Source organism: Staurois parvus, unplaced genomic scaffold, assembly GCF_062004578.1.
Source record: "Staurois parvus isolate SC_StPar_1 unplaced genomic scaffold, SC_StPar_1.0 ptg001149l, whole genome shotgun sequence".
Lineage (NCBI taxonomy): Eukaryota > Metazoa > Chordata > Amphibia > Anura > Ranidae > Staurois > Staurois parvus.
This window is the reverse complement of record NW_028318945.1, coordinates 126,585-149,726: the sequence shown is the minus strand read 5'-3', so window position 1 is coordinate 149,726 and position 23,142 is coordinate 126,585. Positions and strand designations below refer to the sequence as shown.

Genomic DNA, 23,142 nt, shown 5'->3' with positions numbered 1-23,142 from the left:
TCTGAAAAATTTGGTAAATTGCGTCAAACCAGCGCTTTTGGATATTATTATTTATTTTTTTTTTTTACCAAAAAAAAAATTTTTTCTTTTTTTTGGTCAAAAAAAGTCTAAAAAACGCTAATACAAAAATGCTGAAAAACTCAGGTTTTTAACATGACTTTACACAGCTAACGTTACCAGCGTTATTAAAATGTCCGGAGTGCATGGAGCCTAATGTGTTTGGGGTTTTTTTTGTTTTCTTTTTCTTTTTTTGTGTGTAATCTGGGTCCCACTGGGGAAAATACCCTTCACTTTCTGTCCCATAACAAAAACAGGAAGTGAGAGGAAATGTTTTGGCTATGGGACAGGGAGTGAAGTCTCTAAGAGCGGGGAGAAGAGGAGAGAGCCACTGCAGACGTGCACAGGGCCAGACCCTTGGTTGCATATAAACGGCCGGACGGTGGCCGTGCAGGGTCGGGTGGCCATTTATAAACGGCCTTCCCGCACCCTGCTTGTGCGCGCTCCCTGGACACAACGTTGATGTGACTTTGGTTTGGTGCGACTTGGGTGTTGACTTTGATGCGACTTTGAATTGGTGCGATTTTGATGTTACTTGGATGTGACTTTGGATAGGTGCGATATTGATGCAACTTTTTTTTTTTTTTTTTCTAATGCTAATAGGAAAGTACAACAGTTCTGTTCTTGTAGTGCAGCTAAGATGCGACTTTACACTCTCTGGCATTCAAGTAGCATTAAAGTTGCACTACGTGAACTAAACTGTTATACTTTCCTATTAACAAAAAAAAAAACTTGCATCCAAGTCACATAAAAGTTGCACCCATTCAAAGTCTCATTAACTGTCATCAAAGTCAATACTTTCCTTTTGGCAATAAAACCCCAAAACGCATAAAAAAAAAGGTAACAGTTGCATTTTTGGTGGGGGTCCATTGAAGTCTATTACACACAAAATGCAGTCTTATGTGAGGGAAAAAAAGTCCCTGACCCCTTCCAGAAAAAACGCACAGATGTAAACTAGATGCATAGGAAACCATGTTAAATGGACTGTAGTGTGTTTCTGCAAACTGGAAAACACTCTGAAATCTGCAGAAGTGTGAACCGAGGGTAAAAGATTTCTCGTCAGGCATATATTTATATTGTAAATTACAGGATGAGTGAGCGCGAGAGTAAATTATAAATGAGTTAAAGGAAGAAAACAGCAGCTGAACACCAAAAAGGCACCATATGAACCTCCAAAATAGTCAGAATAAAGCAGGGTGCAGCGCTACAAGGATCCGTTAAATCGTATGAACATATTGTATTCAAACATCCTCATTCTGCTCTCTCCTGGCTCTCATCCTACCTGTCACAACGCTCTTTCAGCGTTACCTATAACGTTACCACCTCCCTCTCACTCCCCCTCTCTGTTGGGGTCCCTCAAGGCTCTGTCCTCGGGCCCCTTCTCTTCTCCATCTACACCTCCTCCCTTGGCCAACTCATACACTCTCATGGCTTCAACTACCACCTCTATGCCGACGACACACAAATCTATCTCTCAACCCCCCACCTCACCCCCTTGGTCTCCGCCCGAATCACACACCTACTGAGCGACATATCAGACTGGATGTCACTCCACTTCCTTAAACTGAACCTCTCCAAAACCGAGTTTCTTGTCTTCCCCCCAGCCCGGACCCCACCCCCCATTGACTTCTCCATCATGTCCAACAACGCCACCATCAAACCCGCCCCGCAGGCCAGAGTACTTGGTGTCATTCTGGACTCCAACCTATCCTTCCAGTCCCAAGTCCACTCTTTAACAGACCCGTGTAGACTCCACCTCCGCAACATGCAGACTCCACCTCCACAACATCACCAAAATCCGCACGTTCCTAACCCCAGAAACCACTAAACAGCTCATCCACTCCCTCATCATATCACGACTTGACTACTACAACTCCCTCCTCACTGGCCTGCCTCGCCGCTGGCTATCCCCGCTTCAGTCCATCCTGAATACGGCGGCCAGACTCATTCACCTTTCCAATCGCTCCATCTCCGCCACCCCCCTCTGCCAATCCCTCCACTGGCTTCCGATTGCGCAACGGATCAAATTCAAAATCCTAACACTGACGTACAAAGCTGTCCACCATACTGCCCCGAACTACATCACTGACCTAATATCCAAGTACCACCCAGCACGCACAGTCCGCTCCTCACAGGACCTCCTTCTCTCTAGTTGCCTGGTCTCCTCCTCCCATGCCCGCCTCCAGGACTTCTCCAGGGTGTCACCCATCCTCTGAAACTCCCTACCCCAATCCATCAGATTATCACCTACTCTCCTCTCCTTTAGGCGCACCCTGAAAACCCACCTCTTCAGGGAAGCCTACCCCACCCCCTGCTAACTTGCCGACCTCCTCCACTCTTCCTACCACTCCATCCCCCACAGCTATCTCCTCCTGTGCCACCATCCCCTCCCTCCTAGATTGTAAGCTCGAAAGAGCAGGGCCCTCGATCCCCTCATGTTTTGCATTGTATTGGTATTGTTTTGTCACATGTTCTGTCCCCCTTTGTAATGTACAGCGCTGAGCAAACTATCGGCGCTTTATAAATACTGTATAATAATAATAATATAAAGTACAATAAAATGAAAAATCAATAACAAGGTGCAAATAGAAACGTCACCAAGTGGTGACTAGTAGGTGTTTGGGCACTAAACGAAAAACAGTCCATAGCGTGAGTACAAAAAGATCTTCAAAAATCCAATGGCTGGATCCGTGGGTGAGGTGATAGATGTGTAAAGTGAGTGCGCAATCTTCACACATCTATCACCTCATCCACGGATCCAGCCATTGGATTTTTGAAGATCATCTGGGATCTTTTTGTACTCGCGCTATGGGCTGTATTTGGTTTAGTACCCAAACACCTACTAGTCACCAATTGGTGACGTTTCTATTTGCACCTTGTTATTGATTTTTCATTTTATTGTATTTTATATATTTATATTGTTTGATATATTTTATTTTACATTTTATATACTGTGTATAGTTGTTAGTAGGTAGTTACTGATACAGTGTAATCTTTCCTGTTTTGGGTATAGCCGTTCTTTAACTATCCCTCTGTATTGATTGACAGTTCTGTACGAGGAGTCATTTCCAATGGGATTCAGCCACCAGGCTCACCAGTGCTACACCGTCTCCAGCTCCCACAAGTGCTACGCCATGAAGACCGATCTGCACCTTCTCTTCCTTCTCTTTAAAACGGATGTGCCTACGTTTAGCATGCGGGCCATTGCTAACAAAACCATGCAAGTGTTTACCAAAGACTTCACTTTTTGACAAACTGACCTCCTAGATAGGAAGCCCTGTGGCCTCAACACCATGGGGGTTATTTACTAAAACTGCAGAGTGCAGAATCTGGTGCTGCTGTGCATGGTAGCCAATCAGCTTCTAACGTCAGCTTGTTCAGTAAGCCCTCATGCACACTTGACATTTTTACAGCGGCTGTTTTTGGCTTTTGACGGTTTTTTTTCTACAGCCAGTAAACCCCCCAGCATGTTATCCTATGTGTCCATACCAGGGGTGGACTGACCATTTGGAAACTCGGGCACTGCCCAAGGGCCCGGGGACAGTAGGGTGCCCCATGAGATGCCCCTGGTACCTTTTTCATAGCCTTTTTTGAGTTTGGGCAAGGACACAGGGGCCCCATGATCCCCTATTGCCCGGGGGGCCCCATGAGTTGTCAGTCCGCCCCTGGACTGTAATCAACGTTTTTTGTCAGGAACGTTTTTTGGCTGGAAAAAACCCCAGGACTATTGGGTTTCTAGTAGTTTTTTAACTGTAAAAATGCTCTAATGCTGAAAAATGTAGTAAATTTCAGCAAACTGGCGCTTTTGGACATTTTCTTTTTTTTAACCAAAAAAAAATTATTTTTGGCAAGGACATTTTTTGGCTGGAATAAAAACCCAGGGTTTCTATTTGAGTTTTGTAGCTGTAAAAACGCTCTAACGCTGAAAAATGTAGTAAATTGCAGCAAACCGGTGTTTTGAATGTTTTCTTTTTTTTACGAAAAAAAAATTATTTTTGGCAAGGACGTTTTTTGGCTGGAAAAAAAACCCAGGGTTTCTATTTGAGTTTTTTAGCTGTAAAAACACTCTAACATTGAAAGTTGTGGCAAAAAGGGGCAAAACGTGACAAACTGGCGTTTTTGACCCCAAAAATGCTAAGAACCACAAACATGGGAAAACTCCGCTAAACGCTAATGCAAAAATGGTTAAAAAAAGCTGAAAACTCACTTTTTTTTTTTACAAACGTTTTTATTAGGAAATAGACTACAAAAACTGCATCATTTAGTGAGGTAGAATAAACAGCTTAAAAAAAACATGAGAACTGAACAGAAATACAAAGTACAATCATGAAAGTATTAAAAAAAACAGTACATGAAAGAGGTAGACAATGATATCGGCAGAACAACCACAAGATCAATAAAAGGTTCGATCCAAATCAATCCATGATAGACCATCCATCGAATGAGTGTCGATGAGTGTCCAACCATCCCATTTGCTGTGGAACAAATGCATCCTATCCAGCAACGTATATTGAATACGGTCCATAAGCGTACCCATGTCAACTCCCCGTAAGACAGAAGCCAAAGGGACCACTGGAGACGTCCAATAAAGGGCAATGGCCCATAGGATAGAATCACAGATAGTGGGAATCGGCCTCATTTTGGTTACCTGGGATCGCCGAAAGTGATATAAGCCAGTCAGCAAATTTGCAAGGAAAAATCCACCGGAGAATTCGCCAAAGCGGAAGCCGCCTCCGAAATCCTACGCCAGATCAAGGAAAGACCAGGACAAGCCCAAAATACAGGTACAAGGGTACCAGCCAAGCCACACCCCCTAAAGCAAAGGTGCGAAAACTCACGTTTTTAACGTGACGTTATCAAAACGTCCCGTGTGCACGAGGACTTAAAGCGGAGCTCCACCCAAAACGGGAAGTACCGCTTTAACCCCTTCCAGACCGGACACTTTTACCCCCTTCCTGACCAGTGCAATTTTCAGCTTTCAGCGCTATCACACTTTGAATGACAATTGCGCGGTCATGCAACACTGTACCCAAATGAATTTTTTACCATTTTTTTGAGACAGATAAAGCTTTATTTTGGTGGTATTTATTCACCGCTGGGATTTTTATTTTTTTTGCTATGTAAATGAAAAAGTCCAAAAATTTTGAAAAAAAGTTTTTTTTTATAAAATTTTGCAAATAAATAATATTTCATCATAAATCTTTGCCAAAATTTATTCCGTTATCTTTTTAGTAAAAAAAAAAATCCAAATTAGTTTATAACCAAAAATTATAATTTTTAAACATTTTTTTTTTACATTTTTATTTTATTTTTTTAAATTATTATTTTTTATTTATTTTTATTTTTTTACATACTGTCACCCTAGCAGTACAGTGTCACCATGGTGACATTGTACTACTTGTGGGGGGTGATGAAGATTTTTTTTTTTTTTTTTACACTGATTCCTTTTACACCCATATAGGATGTAAAAGCAATCATTTTTCTTTCTCTCTGTCTGCATTCTTGCAGCCATTGAGAAGTACTGAGTGAGCTGTGATTGGTCACAGCTTGTCACATGGTACAAGCTTGTTGTGAATAGCCTTGTACCATGTGACCTCTGTGATCATTCACAGATTTCACACGTAGTAAGCAATGATGTCACAAGTGACATCTTGCTTACTACTTCGCATGTGATCACTGATTGGCCAATCAGCGATCACATGATCGGGACCTCGTACAGAGGTCCCGTCCGGCGATCGGTGTTTCACTGTGTCCGGAGGACACAGCGGGCACCGCATCGCGGTGCTGCGCACTCCGAGGGAGCGCGCACAAGCAGGGTGCGGAGAGGCCGTTTATAAACGGCCACCCGACCCTGCACTGCCACCGTCCGGTCGTTTATATGCAACGGCCGGTCGGGAAGTGGTTAAGGACTGCTCCCCCGCTCCCCATTAAGGATTGGCACCTTTGGGGAGCGGGTACCCGATTTTGACAGACACCCGCTCCAACTTTTGGTCCGATCACCTAGGCGATCGGAAACAGAAGGTGTCCTCCCTCCCTCCCTGTAGTCTTTTGGGACACGTGACAGGTCCCAGAAGACTACAGAAATATTCACAAAGCCCAGCTCTACTCGCGCATGTGCAGTGGGTACCCGGCTGTGAAGCTGCAGGGGACACACCACGGGACCGAGGGACAGGTAAGTTGCTATTTTTTCAAAGTCAGCAGCTACAGTTTTTGTAGCTGCTGATTTTTATTTTTTGACAGGGTGAGTGGAACTCCGCTTTAAGCTTTCAAAAAAAAAAAACTGGAAGCTGATTGGTTTCTACGCAGAATTGCACCAGATTTTCCCTCTCCAGTAGTAGATCATCCTCAATGTTTCATCAGGTAGATTTATTCTAGTTGCTGCTTCTGATTCCTTGTCGCAGTGATCTGTGTACAGCGTACAGACTGTGGAAAGTCACCTGCTGTTTAATTTAAGACATCTACAGGTTATATTTATTTACATTGTATAACAAAATCTTAAGGCTCCATATACACGGGACACTTCTGAACGATGGAAACTGACTGCTGGAAAACGGAGGTTCAAAAATGTCTGTTTAGCTGCATTTATGAGCGTTTGTGTTTAGAATATTTTTTTAAAGATAACCTCAGGAGACCTTCCCAAGTGCCCAGAATGCACTGAAAAACAGTAAAAAAAATAATTATTTCAGACATTTTGAGAGAAATAGAGAGAGCAGAAGCAGAGAGAGTAGTATTTATTGAGATTAGTTGTCTTTTTTTTTTTATTTTGTGGTGTTTGGATGTGTTCTGGCTCATTTCTGTGCAGCAATTATTGTAGCGGTGTCTGACATATTTTCATGCAAAACCTCCAAGTAGGGTGTACCGGGTCCATTGGAGTACCGGGAAAATGCTTTGCATGCAGTTTTCATGATGAAAAAAGGCTGTGGACAGCATCTGGAAATGGAAGAGTTAAAAAAATTTTGCAAACGCTTTTAGCCGCGTTTACACACGTTTGGCGTTTTGAAACGCTGATAAAATCTACTCCTGAACGCAAGTTTGGTGCGTTCAAAAAAAACAACTGTAAACTCAACTGCCTGTAAAGGACGATGTGTACATGGACACATAGGGAAACATTAGGGAGAGTTCGGGGGCTGCTGAAAAAAACGCAGAAAAGCTCCTAAACGTGAGTTTATCAGCTGCAGTGTACATGGAGCCTTAGACTTCACAATGGCAGTAAAAGATGTAATGCACTAAAATGAACCTAGAAAAACTTCAATGAAATATAGGGGTTTATTTACTAAAGCTGGAGAGTCCAAAATCAGACTCCCTTCTGCATAGAAACCAATCAGCTTCTAACCTCAGCTTGTTCAATGAAGCTTTGGCAATGAAACCTGGAAGCTGATTGGTTTCTATGCAGAAGGGAGTCTGATTTTGGACTCTCCAGCTTTAGTAAATAAACCCCATAGTGTCTGTACGTATGCATGCGATTTTGTGTGTAGGATGTATGTGTATATAAAAGCATATTTCTGGGCAAACTGTATTTTATATATTTTGCAGGAGTTGATTAAAGTGTAACTTTGCCTTTTTGCAAGTTTCATTATACCAGTCATTTTTTCTACCAATAGAATTGTTTTGAATTTCTTAATTTTTGTCTATTTTCTTCTGTCTGTGACGTTCGTAATTTTCAGTCCGCGGTGGGAAGCTTTCATTTCTGGTATCTCTTACCTCTAAACCTGCTGTACACACGACATACACGGGGTACACACGACATACACGGGGTACACACACGACATACACGGGGTACACACACGACATACACGGGGTACACACGACATACATGGGATACACACGACATACACGGGATACAAAGAAAACCCCACAGGTAACCTCAGGAGAAATACAGGCTGCTCTGGAAAAAGACAATCTTTTTTTTTTTTTTTGTTTTTTGTAAGGAGCACAATACTTTAAGAAGTGGAAAACTCTAGGATCTCTTGATACCAAGCCAAGGCCAAGTAGCCCAAGAAAGATTGCAGCCACAGCTGCCAGAAGAATTGTTCGGGATACAAAGAAAAAACCCCACAGGTAACCTCAGGAGAAATGCTGGGTGCTCCGGAAAAATACGGCATGGTTGTTTTTAAGGAGCACAAAAACGATGAACCTTGAACAAAAATGAGCTGCATGGTCGAATTGCCAGAAAGAAGCCTTTACTGCATCAATGCCACAAAAAAGGCCTAGTTACAATATGCCTGACAACACCTTGACACGCCTCACTGTGGCAGTAAGGCTTCTTTCTGGCAACTCGACCATGCAGCTCATTTTTGTTCAAGTACCATCGTTTTGTGCTCCTTAAAAACAACCACGCCGTCTTTTTTCCAGAGCACCCAGTATTTCTCCTGAGGTTACCTGTGGGGTTTTTCTTTGTATCCCGAACAATTCTTCTGGCAGTTGTGGCTGCAATCTTTCTTGGACTACTTGACCTTGGCTTGGTATCAAGAGATCCTAGAGTTTTCAACTTTTTAAAGTGTTACTAAACCCCCATAGTAAAATCAGTCTGTATATGCAGTAAAGGGAAACAAGGAAAGACAGCTCCTCTACCTGTGAAGGTATTTAATAGAAAGATAAGTAGTAACTCACATCTTAGAATATAAAAACAGGCTCATGGGTAAGAGGGTGAGATGTCTACAGCCAGATATTGTGTCACTGATCCAGAGAGGAGATCAATTAGGTCCACCAGCAGGTGATGCTCTGCATGTGCAACATGGATGGCAAGCCTGGTGGAATCTCCAAGGTGTCTGCCAGCAGATGGTGCTGTGCATATGCAGCATCGATGGTGAAGCCTGGAAGAGTCTCCAAGATGTCCGGGATCAGCGCGTGTGGCATCTGACGTCATCAAAGTGCAATGCGTTTCTCATCCACAGGACGTTTAATTTGCTCTCAGTTTGTGTGAGACTCTGAACAGATTTTCAGATTGCATCATTTCCTGTAGATGGTCTCTCAGGTTTCTGGGAAGTGGCCTACAGGAAGTGAATGCTGACGGCTATAGCTGCTAGCAATACTCACTCAATGGACAATAAAGAAGGAAGTCTTTGCTAAGATGGAGAATGGAGGGTACGAGGTAGACCGATGTAGAGATATGAACAGATCATCTAAAACAAACACAATAGGCCAGACACCCAATCAAGAATCATCCTCACTCTCCCTGTCAAAAGGAGTAATTCCGAAAATAGCCATTTTTTGCAAATGTATATTAGTATATTTTGATGGATAATATAGAAAGTAGGCTTTGCGAAGATGGACAATGGAGTATTGGAGGTAAGAAAATTAAACATATCCTGAAACCAGTTCCCATCCGGCCCATGTATATAAACAGCCGGACAGGAGCAATGCAGGGGCGGGTGGACGTTTTTAAATGTCCTCCCCACTTCCCTGCTTGTGAGCACTCCCTGGAAGCATGCAGCACCGTGATCCGGTGCCCACTGTGTCCTCCGGACACAGTGGAACACCGATTGTTGTATGAGACCTCTGCGTGAGGTCCCGATCATGTGATCACTGATTGGCCAATCAGTGATCGCATGAAGAGTAGTAAGCAAGATGTCACTTCTGACCTCATTGCTTACTACTTGTGAAATCTGTGAATGATAGAGGTCACATGGTACAAGGCTATGCACAACAACCTTGTACCATGTGACAAGCTGTGACCAATCACAGCTCTCACAGCATTTCTCAGTGGCTGCAAGAATGCAGCCAGAGAGGAGAAATGATTGCTTTTGCAGCCTTTATGGGTGTAAAAGCAATCCGTGTATAACAAAAAAAAAATCTTCATCACCCCCCACAAGTAGTACAGTGTCACTAGGGTGACACTGTACTGCTAGGGTGTCAGTATGTAAAAAAAAAAAATAATAATGTAAAAAAAAATTTAAAAACAAAATTTTTGGTTATAAACTAGTTGTTTTTTTTTTTTTTACTAAAAAGATAATTGAATACATTTTGGCCAAGATTTATGAAGATTATTTATTTGCAAAATTTTGTAAGAAAAATTTCAAAATTTTTGGACTTTTTCATTTATATAGCAAAAAAAAAATAATCTCAGTGGTAAATAAATACCACCAAAAGAAAGTTTTATCTGTCTCAAAAAAATGCTAATTCATATGGGTACAGTGTTGCATGACCGCGCAATTGTCATTCAAAGCGTGATAGCGCTGAAAGCTGAAAATTGGCCTGGACAGGAAGTGGGTGGAAGTGTCCGGACTGGAAGGGGGGGAAAGTGTCTGGACCAGGGGCGGACTGACCATTCAGTCACTCAGGCACTGCCTGAGGGCCCGAGGTCAGTAAGGGGCCCCATAAAATGCCCCTGGTACCTATTTTATAGGCTTCAAAAATATTTTTCATATATTTTATAATAAAAATGCATTTCAACATGCAAAATATATATATAAATTTTATATATATATATATATATATATTATTTTTTTTTTTTTAATATATTGCATATGGCCAAAATTGTAGTATTTCAAATATATTTTTCTTCCATGTGGGAACAGTTCTCCATATTCTACTAAGGTCAGATGGCACAATTGGGGGGTAGTCATGTGCAGGGGCGGACTGACCATTTGGAAACTTGGGCACTGCCCGGGGTCAGTAGGGGGCCCCATGAGATGCCCCTGGTACCTTTTTCATAGGCTTTATTTGAGTTTGGGCAAGGACACAGGGGCCCCATGATCCCCTATTGTCCGGGGGCCCCATGAGTTGTCAATCCGCCCCTGGTCTGCACTTGAAGTGGTTAATAAAGAATGTGTTCGCGCATTCATTGCATGTAAACCAACACCCTAGGCTGCACCCTCAGCCATTAATCAATCCTACTTTAAAAACGAGTAAATATTGTAGTTATAAAACAGCAAATAACGTATATGAGAACATTTCATGAGCCGCCTGAGGAGCAAAATACTTCAGCAGCATTAGATCCATGTTACACAGTATTTTCCAATGCCCTTGATAGGACTCTCGCAGCATCATCAGCAATGTCTTTCAGGAAGCTATAGAGCAACCAGTACGCCGTACCAAAGGCCACAGCTCCGGCAACCACACTTCCAATCAGAGGCACCGTCCCAGCTGCATAGTCTGTTACCATGAGTGCAGCCGCAGTCAGTTCTCGTCTTTTCAACAAGCTGACAACAAGGTCATATGTAATGTCCTTCAAGACCAGCTTGGATCGGATCACGGACCTCAACTCATGGATGTCTTTACCAAAGGTTTTGGCCAGACCGTTCAGAGATCTTTGGTCCAGTCCAAAAGCCTCCTTGTATTCCTTCATAGTGCTCACCAAGAGGTCAATATCCCCATCAAGCGAGAGTCCTGGAATGGGGATTGAGGCTTTTGCTGCTGAGGTGAGGGCTTGTTTCCATATCTGGTTTCTAAAAGCATCTCTTTTACTCTCCAGAGCCTGGAAGTAGATGTTGGGTAATGATAGAAGGAACACGTGTCTCTTTTGACTTGGAAGCTCATTTTCCAAAGTTTTCTGCATGAGGTAGAAGTCATATTTTTCTATCTCCAAGCACGAGAGAAGGAAGACTCGAGGACACAGGATTCCTCCATCAAAGAGTCCCTTAATGCAGTTGTTCCGAATTTCCCTTAGTATTTGGTCCTCGTTGTAGCTGCTTTTTCTCTGTCTTCTGAAAGCATTTAAATCGGCATCAATTTTACTTCTGACAAAGTAAAACTTCTTCCCCATGTTGTTGATGGCCTGAGCCAATTGAATATGACAATCTCTAAAGCGTTCCGATGTGATGATGAGAAAGAAGTCAAACTGAGTCAAATGAACTAATTCCAGATATTTATTTGGATTGAAACGTGCTGTCCCTATACCTGGAAGGTCCCAATATTTCACACTTCTATGTGTGGGATGTGAGTAAGCTGTGGCCACCACTGTTGTCTCAACAACTCCGGTCTTAGCAGATCCTTCGTCCTCGTCCCCCAGACCGCGGATGACATTGATAAAGGTGGACTTACCGGAGCCCGATTCTCCGGTCACCGCAATATTCAATGGGATGTCATCGATTGCTATGAGGGATTTCTTGATGGTTTCAGCAGCTTCTAAAAAATCCCCATTTTCAAAGACCATTTTCATCTCCTGTAGTTGATCTTTAGGGAAGGCATAGTTCAGTTCTTTGGAATCCATTTGATTTTATTTATTCTGAATTAAAAAAAAACAAAAAAAATCTGTTTCATTAAAATATACATTTTTAATCGAATATTTAAAGTTTATATAAACACAATCGCTAAAATCTCATACACGTTTTAACATGCTAAAGGGGTAGTGAAGGCAAATACTAACTATTCCCAAAAATTTTGCCTCTCCCCTCCTCCTATCTATCCTGCATAACCTGTAAAAAAAAAAAAAAAAATTGTATATACTTGCCACTTTTTAATCTGCTCCAGTCTAGTCACTTGATCCCGCAGCTCCAGCTCCCCTGTGTAAAGCAGCGCTTGACAACTGCTGTGAATTCCCAGAGTGGTGATGTCACAAATAGGCTCCCATGGCCCAATCATTTTCAGCATTCCCTCGTCTCCTTTGCACCCGCCAGTCTCTAACACAGGGGAGCTGGAGCTGCAGGATCACATGACCAAACCAGAGTGGGTTAAAAATACTGTAGGTAGGTACACAGAGCCAGGGGCGGACTGACAACTCACGGGGCCCCCGGGAAATAGGGGATCATGGGGCCCCTGTGTCCTTGCCCAAACTCAAAAAAGCCTATGAAAAAGGTACCAGGGGCATCTCATGGGGCCCCCTACTGACCTCGGGCAGTGCCCGAGTTTCCAAATGGTCAGTCCGCCCCTGCACAGAGCCTAATGCCCCGTACACACGATAAGAAAATCATACAAAAATTTTGTGGAACCACGGATCGAACGATTTTCTCTTCGCTGATGAATAGGATGTTTTAACCTTTTGAGGACCGTAAGATTTTGGAACGCCAAAAGAATCAATTTTTTTGTTTTTAAAGTTCGTACACTTCAGTTGCTGTAACTAAGCCATTTCATGAAATAATTGGCAAAAAGCTACATCCATTTGTTGTTTGTTGATAAGAACTAATATTTTTGACTCAAACCAAAAAAAAAAAAAAGAGTTTTAAGTTCTTAATCAGATGATACACGCCATTAAAAACATGGGACAAATACGTCCCTTGGTCCTCAAAGGGTTAACCGATAACGATACTGTGAACGAAAATATCCGGTTGAACAACAGTGCAAAATTTTGTCGTTTCGAACACGGTGCGGTGGTATGACGATCGTACGAAAAAAAAATCTATCAAGCGCTATCACGCATGAGCGGAAACAGAAGATGACCCGGATGTTGATGTCCGAGGAATCTTTGTAAACCCGAACGAAAAATCCAAATGTTTAAAGTAGATTGGCCGAATGAGATCATGAGACCAGAATTCTGCAGATTATATTTTATGTATCACTATTTATGTATATAGGTCATGTAATAAACGATATTATACTCATTGCTGGTCATTGTTGTGTATATCGATCGTTCTGGCCGGAAGGGGCGTGGCTACAAAGTCACACGCACACCGCATTACTTCCACTTGTATGGAAGATGTCAACACTACGTTTTGCCCGACGAATGATTTTTTTAGATTGGTTAATGTGGGCCACGATTTCAGCCAATGAATGAACGCCTCTCGGTCATCAGATGACCAATCAGTCGACTTTCTAATCGTGTATTCCCACCTTTACTCCCTCTACCCTTCCCCTGCCTATCCTGCATACCCTTTACACGGTGTTGTTCAGTTAGGATTTACATACACAGGGGTCTCCAAACGTTTAGGTACAAGGGCCTCATATTATTTATTATATTTTACAAATATTTACGGGCAAACAAAAATCAATTTTATAAATGAATGAATATATTTTTAGTTGGAGATTTTTAAATAACATGATCTGATTCAGAACACCAGGGAAAGAACTTCAGTAAAACACAGCAAACGAATTCCAACGAATTTAAACTTGGGCCCATCTACATCTCCCCCCCGCCCTTACAACTGGGTCTCCATCAGAGTCCCCCTTTCATCAGAGTTCCCATTAAATCAGGGGCCCCATTAAAGTTCCCCTTGCATCAGAAGTCCCATGAAAGTCTTCCCTTACATCAGGGTGCCCCTTTATATCAGGGACCCCATCAGAGCCCTCCTTATATCAGGGTATCAGGGTCCCCATTAAAGTTCCCCTTGCATCAGAAGTCCCATGAAAGTCTTCCCTTACATCAGGGTGCCCCTTTATATTAGGGACCCCATCAGAGCCCTCCTTACATCAGGGTGCCCTTTATATCAGGGACCCCATCCGAGCCCTCCTTACATCAGGGTGCCCTTTATATCAGGGACCCCATCCGAGCCCTCCTTACATCAGGGTGCCCTTTATTTAAGGGACCCCATCAGAGCCCTTCTTACATCATGGTCCCCATTAAAGTTCCCCTTGCATCAGAAGTCCCATGAAAGTCTTCCCTTACATCAGGGTGCCCCTTTATATTAGGAACCCCATCAGAGCCCTCCTTACATCAGGGTGCCCTTTATATCAGGGACCCCATCCGAGCCCTCCTTACATCAGGGTCCCCATTAAAGTTCCCCTTGCATCAGAAGTCCCATGAAGGTCTTCCCTTACATCAGGGTGCCCCTTTATTTAAGGGACCCCATCAGAGCCCTTCTTACATCATGGTCCCCATTAAAGTTCCCCTTGCATCAGAAGTCCCATGAAAGTCTTCCCTTACATCAGGGTGCCCCTTTATATCAGGGACCCCATCAGAGCCCTCCTTACATCAGGGTCCCCCCCCAAAAAAATCCCCTATTACATTAGGGACCCCATTAAATCAGAGTCCATCTTTCATCAGGGTCCCCATTAGAGGCCATCCTTACATCAAAGTCCCATCAGAGTCCCCCCTTACGTCAGGGTCCCCCCAAAAAATCCCCTATTACATTAAGGACCCCATTAAATCAGAGTCCATCTTACATCAGGGTCCCCATTAGAGGCCATCCTTACATCAAAGTCCCATCAGAGTCCCCCCTTACATCTGGGTCCCCCCCCAAAAAATCCCCTATTACATTAGGGACCCCATTAAATCAGAGTCCATCTTACATCAGGGTTCCCATTAGAGGCCATCCTTACATCAAAGTCCCATCAGAGTCCCCCCTTACATCAGGGTCCCCCCAAAAAATCCCCTATTACATTAGGGACCCCATTAAATCAGAGTCCATCTAACATCAGGGTCCCCATTAGAGGCCATCCTTACATCAAAGTCCCCATCAGAGTCCCCTTTTATATCATTAATTCCACTGCAGTTCCCCCTTACATGACTTTCCCCATTGGAGGTCCCATCAAAGTCTACCCTTACTTCACACACTTACAGCATGGTTGGGAACCCTGAGAGCCCAGGAGTCACAAGTCCCGGGGTCCAGCGATGTGTTCACCTACGCCGTCCCTTCTCTCCTTCTTCTCTCCCCGGCGCCGACATCTCAACTGTGGGCACCAGGCTGTGACAGCTTGCAGCTTCACAGCCGGGTGCCCACTGTGCATGCCCGAGTCGTGCTGCACATCCTGATTGGTCCAGCAGTCATCTGGGACCTGTGCAGTTTCCCAGAAGACTGCCGGAGGTAGGAGGGGGGCTGAACCTCCGGGTCACTTTGCTGCGGCAAAGTGTACTGGAACTGGGATCGGGTATCTGTCAAAACCAGGTATCTGCTACCCCCCCCAAAAAAAATAAAGTGCCAGATATGGCAGTGGAGGCGACAAACAAGTGGAGCTTCCACTTTATAAGGACAATGATGATTCAATGACAGCACTGTTGGGGGAACCTGCTTTGGGGAGCTGGAAGGGAAGGTTGGGGAGAAATAGACACCATAGGCTGACCTGCAGCCCTGGATCAGACGTCACTGACCCTAGCTGCAGGCCAGATAGAATCTTACAGCAAGCTGAATTTGGCCCCCTGGAGGCCCCTGCTTTAAAAGGTCGCTCCATGCAAAATGTATACAGACTAATGCAGGCCAATACACGGGTCGAATTCCAAACGATATTTCATCCGAAAATCGAAAACGTTGTTCGCTCGGTAATCCGATGGTGCCATCAATGATTTAGAAAATCGGCCGACCAAGTCATAAAGTTCACCCCATATAACAGGCAAAACTTCTGCTCCTTCCAGGTCATGGCTCATGAGCATACTCTTTTCGGAAAAACGATTGTACAATCATTGAGTAAAAAAACGGTCGTTTTTCACAAATTTTCCAACGTGCCCGATCACCGAAAAGGGGAGGAACCACGAAAATCAGCCAGTACCATTGACCCACTAACAGAGCAAAAATTGACCAATTATTTTTAGGTCCGATTTTCGGATGAAAAATCGGTCGAATTTCGACCCATGTATGGCCGGCCTAAGGGGTCGATTTACTAAAGGCAAACAGACTGTGCACCATACAAGGTGAAGTTTTCTCCGCAGACCAAATCAAAGTTTCGCTCCAAAAGACGCACTTTTTTCCCCCCAAAAAATGGGGGAAAATTTCTGTGCATCTTATCGATAGAATATGGAGCGGCCGGTATTCCCCCCCCCCCCCCCGGCATCGTGTTAGAATACCGGGCCGGCTGCTCGGCTCTTTTGTGCAGCAGAACCTGTTCCTTGGTCCAGTGGTGTCCTCATCAACTTCTCTCCCTCACAGCCAGGTGCCCATTGCGCATGCGTGAGAAGCGCTGCGCTTTGTGAATGGCCCCGTAGTCTTCTGGGACCTGTCATGTGTCCCACAAGACTACGGGGAGGGAGGACAACTCCGCGGAAGTGGGAGCGGGTACCTGTCAAATTTGGGTACCTGCTCCCCAAAGGTCTGCAGTCTCTGGTCATCCCCTGTACTGTGTCCGCAGTCTCTGGTCATCTCCTGTACCGTGTCCGCAGTCTCTGGTCATCTCCTGTACCGTGTCCGCAGTCTCTGGTCATCCCGTGTACCGTGTCCGCAGTCTCTGGTCATCTCCTGTACCATGTCCGCAGTCTCTGGTCATCCCCTGTACTATGTCCACAGTCTCTGGTCATCGCCTGTACCATGTCCCCAGTCTCTGGTCATCTCCTGTACCATGTCCGCAGTCTCTGGTCATCCCCTGTACTATGTCTGCAGGCTCTGATCATCTCCTGTACTATGTCCCCAGTCTCTGGTCATCTCCTGTACTATATCCGCAGTCTCTGGTCATCTCCTGTACTATATCCGCAGTCTCTGGTCATCTCCTGTAGTACATCTGCAGTCTCTGGTCATCTCCTGTACTATGTCCGCAGTCTCTGGTCATCACCTGTACTATGTCCGCAGTCTCTGGTCATCTCCTGTACTATGTCCGCAGGCTCTGATCATCTCCTGTACTATGTCCGCAGTCTCTGGTCATCGCCTGTACTGTGTCCCCAGTCTCTGGTCATCTCCTGTACTATGTCCCCAGTCTCTGGTCATCTCCTGTACTATGTCCCCAGTCTCTGGTCATCTCCTGTACTATGTCCCCAGTCTCTGGTCATCACCTGTACTATGTCCGCAGTCTCTGGTCATCTCCTGTACTATGTCTGCAGGCTCTGGTCATCTCCTGTACTATATCCGCAGTCTCTGGTCATCTCCTGTAGTACATCTGCAGTCTCTGGTCATCTCCTGTACCATGTCCCCAGTCTCTGGTTATCTCCTGTACCATGTCCCCAGTCTCTGGTCATGTCCTGTACTATATCCGCAGTCTCTGGTCATCTCCTGTAGTACATCTGCAGTCTCTGGTCATCTCCTGTACTATGTCTGCAATCTCTGGTCATCTCCTGTACAGGGGCGGACTGACCATTTGGAAACTTGGGCACTGCCCGAGGGCCCGGGTTTAGTAGGGGGCCCTATGAGATGCCCCTGGTACCTTTTTCATAGGCTTTTGAGTTTGGGCAGGGACACAAGGGCCCCATGATCCCCTATTGCCCAAGGGCCCCATGAGTTGTCAGTCCGCCCCTGCTCCTGTACTATGTCCGCAATCTCCGGTCATCTCCTGTACTGTGTCTGCAGTCTCTGGTCATCTCCTGTACTGTGTCTGCAGTCTCTGGTCATCTCCTGTACTATGTCTGCAGTCTCTGGTCATCTCCTGTACTGTGTCCGCAGTCTCTGGTCATCTCCTGTACTGTGTCCGCAGTCTCTGGTCATCTCCTGTACTGTGTCTGCAGTCTCTGGTCATCTCCTGTGCTATGTCCTCAGTCTCTGGTCCTCTCCTGTACTGTGTCCGCAGTCTCTGGTCATCTCCTGTACTATGTCCGCAGTCTCTGGTCATCTCCTGTGCTATGTCCTCAGTCTCTGGTCCTCTCCTGTACTGTGTCCGCAGTCTCTGGTCATCTCCTGTACTATGTCTGCAGTCTCTGGTCATCTTCTGTACTATGTCCGCAGTCTCTGGTCATCTCTTGCAGTACATATGCAGTCTCTGGTCATCTCCTGTAGTATGTCCGCAGTCTCTGGCCATCTCCTGTACTATGTCCGCAGTCTCTGGTCATCTCCTGTACTGTGTCCTCAGTCTCTGGTCATCTCCTGTACTGTGTCCTCAGTCTTTGGTCATCTCCTGTATTGTGTCCGCAGTCTCTGGTCATCTCCTGTACTGTGTCCGCAGTCTTTGGTCATCTCCTGTACTATGTCCGCAGTCTTTGGTCATCTCCTGTACTATGTCCGCAGTCTTTGGTCATCTCCTGTACTATGTCCGCAGTCTCTGGTCATCTCCTGTACTATGTCCGCAGTCTCTGGTCATCTCCTGTACTATGTCTGCAGTCTCTGGTCATCTCCTGTACTATGTCTGCAGTCTCTGGTCATCTCCTGTACTATGTCCGCAGTCTCTGGTCATCTCCTGTACTATGTCCGCAGTCTCTGGTCATCTCCTGTACTATGTCCGCAGTCTCTGGTCATCTCCTGTACTATGTCCGCAGTCTCTGGTCATCTCCTGTACTATGTCCGCAGTCTCTGGTCATCTCCTGTACTATGTCTGCAGTCCATTAGTTCAGAATATTTTTTTTCTTGTTTTCCTCCTCTAAAACCTAGGTACGACCTCACCGAGACTTTCATCAATGGGGGATCTACAGTCAGTGACAGTATTATGAAATAATCTGCTCTCTGTTGGACCTGCCATCACAACGCACGGTCCTCCAGCCCCGACTTCCTTTGTCGGTCTTTTGACCGAATTCCACCATTGATTGCTCCTAGGAGCGTAGACAAGCCATGAACGCTTCAGCAGACCTACCCGAAGCTTGCTGAACACACAACTCTTATACAAGCTGAAGGCGGAGCAAACAAGAGCTAGCTATTAACATGGTATACGTGCTTCTTTTATACTTTGTGCGGAAAGGTGTCACTTTCCCATTTGTTTGGACCTATGTAACTGTCATTTTCCTATTGCAAATAACAGTTAACAACCGAGCGGATGGTATGGGCTTTACAAATATTCTTTTTTTTTTTGGTTGTTAGACAAGGACCGATTCAGTGTTTAAAGGGCTTAAAGGGTATGCTGGGATTGCAGCAAAATTTAAAACCCTCATAGCTTAAAACTCATACCTGAAGATTTCCGAGTTATATTTGTCTTTTCTGTCTCCTCTGGAACTTCCGTCTCATGCTCCCTGTTTGGGCTGAGATCTACTTTCACTTCCTAGCCCAGCAGGCTCAACATGAGCTCACCAAGGGGGGCGGGACTTGTCAAAGTGTAGGTTGTCGGAGGGAAGGTGGAGTCCCTTTTCAGAGGGAGGGGGAATCCCTTTTCAATGGGAGGCTGAGACGTGTGTGCAGGGCAGTGATCTGCTGCTAATGTTGCTCTACTTGAGTAGATGTAAACCCTGAGGGCTCATTCACAGCACAGTGTTGCCCCACTGGGTCCTAATGCAAGAACATGGCAGTTTCTCCTGTGTCCAGGGGCGGACTGACCATTCGAGCACTCGGGCACTGCCCGAGGGCCCGGGGTCAGTAGGGGGCCCCATGAGATGCCCCTATTACCTTTCATAGGCTTTTTTGGGTGTGGTTTGAGTGTGGGTGAGGCAGGGGTGGACTGACTATTTGGAAACTCGGGCACTGCCCAAGGGCCTGGTGTCAGTGGGGGCCCCATGAGATGCCCCGGTACCTTTTTCATAGGCTTTTTTGAGTTTGGACAAGGACACAGGGGCCCCATGATCCCCTATTGCCTGGGGGCCCCATGCATTGTCAGTCCACCCCTGGGGTGAGGACACAGGGGCCCCATGATCCCCTATTGCCCGGGGGCCCCATGCATTGTCAGTCCGCCCCTGGGGTGAGGACACAGGGGCCCCATGATCCCCTACTGCCCAGGGACCCCATCCCCCCGCCAGTCCACCCCTGCCTGTGTCCTATGCATGCCACAACACAACACGCTGTGATGCACCACAATGTGCATCAGGGAGACTGTGCCTGCGCGGGTTTCCTCCGGGTACTCCGGTTTCCTCCCACACTCCAAAGACATGCTGGTGGGTTAATTGTCCCTAGTATGTGTATGTATGAATGTAAGTTAGGGACCTTAGATTGTACTCCCCTTGAGGGTTAGGGACTGATGTGAATGTACAATATATATGTAAAGTGCTGTGTAAATTGATGGCGCTATATAAGTACCTGAAATAAATAAATGGCACATAGACTCAAATAGAAGTAAGAATAGAAGGAAAATAGCGAGTACTGCATTATTACCCCAAAAGGCATAACAGGTGCCTACAGACCCCACACCAGCACACGTGGGTTATGCACACAATCAGGGCCGTGGATAAGGGGGTACCACGAGTCCTCTTGTAGGGGGCCCAGGTCAGCAGGGGGCCCCAGGCAGCTGGGTGAACCAGATGTAAGCAGGGAGGGTGATCAGAACAGCGGAGGGGCGATTACTGGAACCAGGGGCGGACTGACCATTTGGAAACTCGGGCACTGCCCGAGAACCCAGGGTCAGTAGGGGGCCCATGAGATGCCCCTGGTACCTTTTTCTTAGGCTTTTTTGAATTTTGGGCAAGGACACAGGGGCCCCATGATCCCCTATTGCCCGGGGGGCCCCATGAGTTGTCAGTCCGCCCCTGACTGGAACCGATCCCCTGTATGGCTCTTTCTGCAGCAGCTGAAAGCTGACTTTTACTCCTCTCCCTCCCATCAGCTTTCAGCTGCTGCAGAAAGAGCCATACAGGGGATCAGCTCTAGTAATTGCCCCACATCACCCTCCTTGTGTGCCATATGTTGCCCCCTGCTGCCCAGGCCCCCCACCCCCACAGTGCTGCCGGCTACCCTCCTTTTCTTCCCACGGGCAGCTGCAGGCACTAAGATAATAGGATCCTTCAGGATGGAGAGTGGGGGAAGGTTCCAGTAAATATGTCTCATTTACCAGCCTTTCCTGAATGAACACAATGAGCGATCGGTACTGATCACTCGCTGTGTTCATTCAAAAGTGAAATATCGTAAACTGTGTGGTTTTTTTTTTGGAGGGGTGCCTGTCAGATTGGCTGTATGGGGCCCCGTGGTTTCTAACAGCAGCCCTGCACACAATACCGCACAGTATGATGTGAACAGGTCCTTAAAAGTAATTTTTAAACATTGAGCACTGCAATGCATGGGAACAGCGTACATTCACTTTGCACACCAGCATTTATATGTTATGCGCAAAGTAATGCTTCTATTCCTCTTATCAGTCCATTCTCTACAGGTATTATCTTTTGTACCACCAGCCCCTCCCTCTTAGATTGTAAGCTCCCAGGATCAGGGCCCTTCTATCCCTCATGTATTGAACTGTATTGTTGCTGTATTGTCTCCCGTTATATTGTAAAGCGCTGAGGAAACTGTTGGCGCCATATATCCTGTATAATAATAATATATAAATCCTGTATAATAATAATAATATATAAATCCTGTATAATAATAATAACTCTACGTCCTGCACGTGAGCCCTAACTGATTGACTACTATAAAGCAATAAACAATTTCATTTTTTTAGAATAGTTTTCACTTCTTTTTTATCCTTTGTTTAGTCTCAGTGCTGCTGATTTCTTGCAGCCTCTTCACAACCACTTCCTTCCTGCATGCACTCCAGCAATGGCTGCAAGCCATTTTTCAGGGCTGCTTCCTAATGGCGACAATAGTGAACCACACCTGTGCAAATTTCAAATGGGGGATGTTGGAATTCGACACTCCCAGAGGTTTTTTTGATTCTCGGGAGACTTAAGAGCAAGATTTACTTTCTGTAGGAAGCAGGTGAGGTATTTAGTCTTCTCTTTTTATGGGGATTTCTTTTTGGGCAATTGTATATCTCTTTAGGATTACCAATAGATCACAGGACTGTAGGCAGATGCAATTAGCTAGTCTGCCACTAGGTGTCCCAAAATAGTGTAGTATTAGGGAATTATGTAAGTGTGTGTTCCGTCCCCTTTTAGGCCAAACCTTCCTGTAGTGGTGTAATAGGTGGAGTTAGTACACATATACAGGTGAAACTCAAAAAATTAGAATATCGTGCAAAAGTTCATTTATTTCAGTAATGCAACTTAAAAGGTGACACTAATATACGAGATAGACTCATTACATGCAAAGCAAGATAGTTCAAGCCGTGATTTGTCATCATTGTGATGATTATGGCTTACAGCTCATGAAAACCCCAAATCCACAATCTCAGAAAATGAGAATATTGTGAAAAGGTGCAATATTCTCGGCTCAAAGTGTCCCACTCTAATCAGCTAATTAAGCCATAACACCTGCAAAGGGTTGCTGAGCCTTTAAATGGGCTCTTAGTCTGGTTCAGTAGGAATCACAATCATGGGAAAGACTGCTGACCTGACACTTGTGCAGAAAACCATCACTGACACCCTCCATAAGGAGGGAAAGCCTCAAAAGGGAATTGCAAAAGAAGTTGGATGTTCCCAAAGTGCTGTATCAAAGCACATTAATAGAAAGTTATGTGGAAGGGAAAAGTGTGGAAGAAAAAGGTGCACAAGCAGCAGGGATGACCGCAGCCTGGAGAGGATTGTCAGGAAAAGGCCATTCAAAAGTGTTGGGGACTTTCACGAGGAGTGGACTGAGGCTGGAGTCAGTGCATCAAGAAACCACTAAAACACAGACGGATCCTGGACATGGGCTTCAA

At 45.2% G+C, this 23,142-nt stretch overlaps 2 protein-coding genes across 2 annotated transcripts in view; one reads left to right on the top strand and one right to left on the bottom strand.

Annotated features, from left to right (window-relative positions):
- FUZ (fuzzy planar cell polarity protein) overlaps nucleotides 1-4,010 on the top strand; it is a 68,071-nt gene extending 64,061 nt beyond the window's left edge. The window contains exon 11 of the mRNA XM_089659333.1: nucleotides 3,106-4,010. Within this exon, the coding sequence (XP_089515459.1) occupies nucleotides 3,106-3,308 (203 nt within the window). The 3' untranslated portion in view covers nucleotides 3,309-4,010. The remainder of the gene's footprint in view (nucleotides 1-3,105) is intronic.
- A 4,615-nt stretch (nucleotides 4,011-8,625) lies between these two features.
- LOC149439193 (interferon-inducible GTPase 5-like) lies at nucleotides 8,626-19,721 on the bottom strand. The gene is made up of 2 exons (XM_089659332.1): nucleotides 19,596-19,721; nucleotides 8,626-12,223 (listed from the first exon to the last, which is right to left on the bottom strand). Exon 2 carries the CDS (start codon nucleotides 12,206-12,208, stop codon nucleotides 11,000-11,002), a length of 1,209 nt encoding a protein of 402 aa, XP_089515458.1. The 5' UTR covers nucleotides 12,209-12,223; nucleotides 19,596-19,721; the 3' UTR covers nucleotides 8,626-10,999.
- Nucleotides 19,722-23,142: the final 3,421 nt, after the last annotated feature.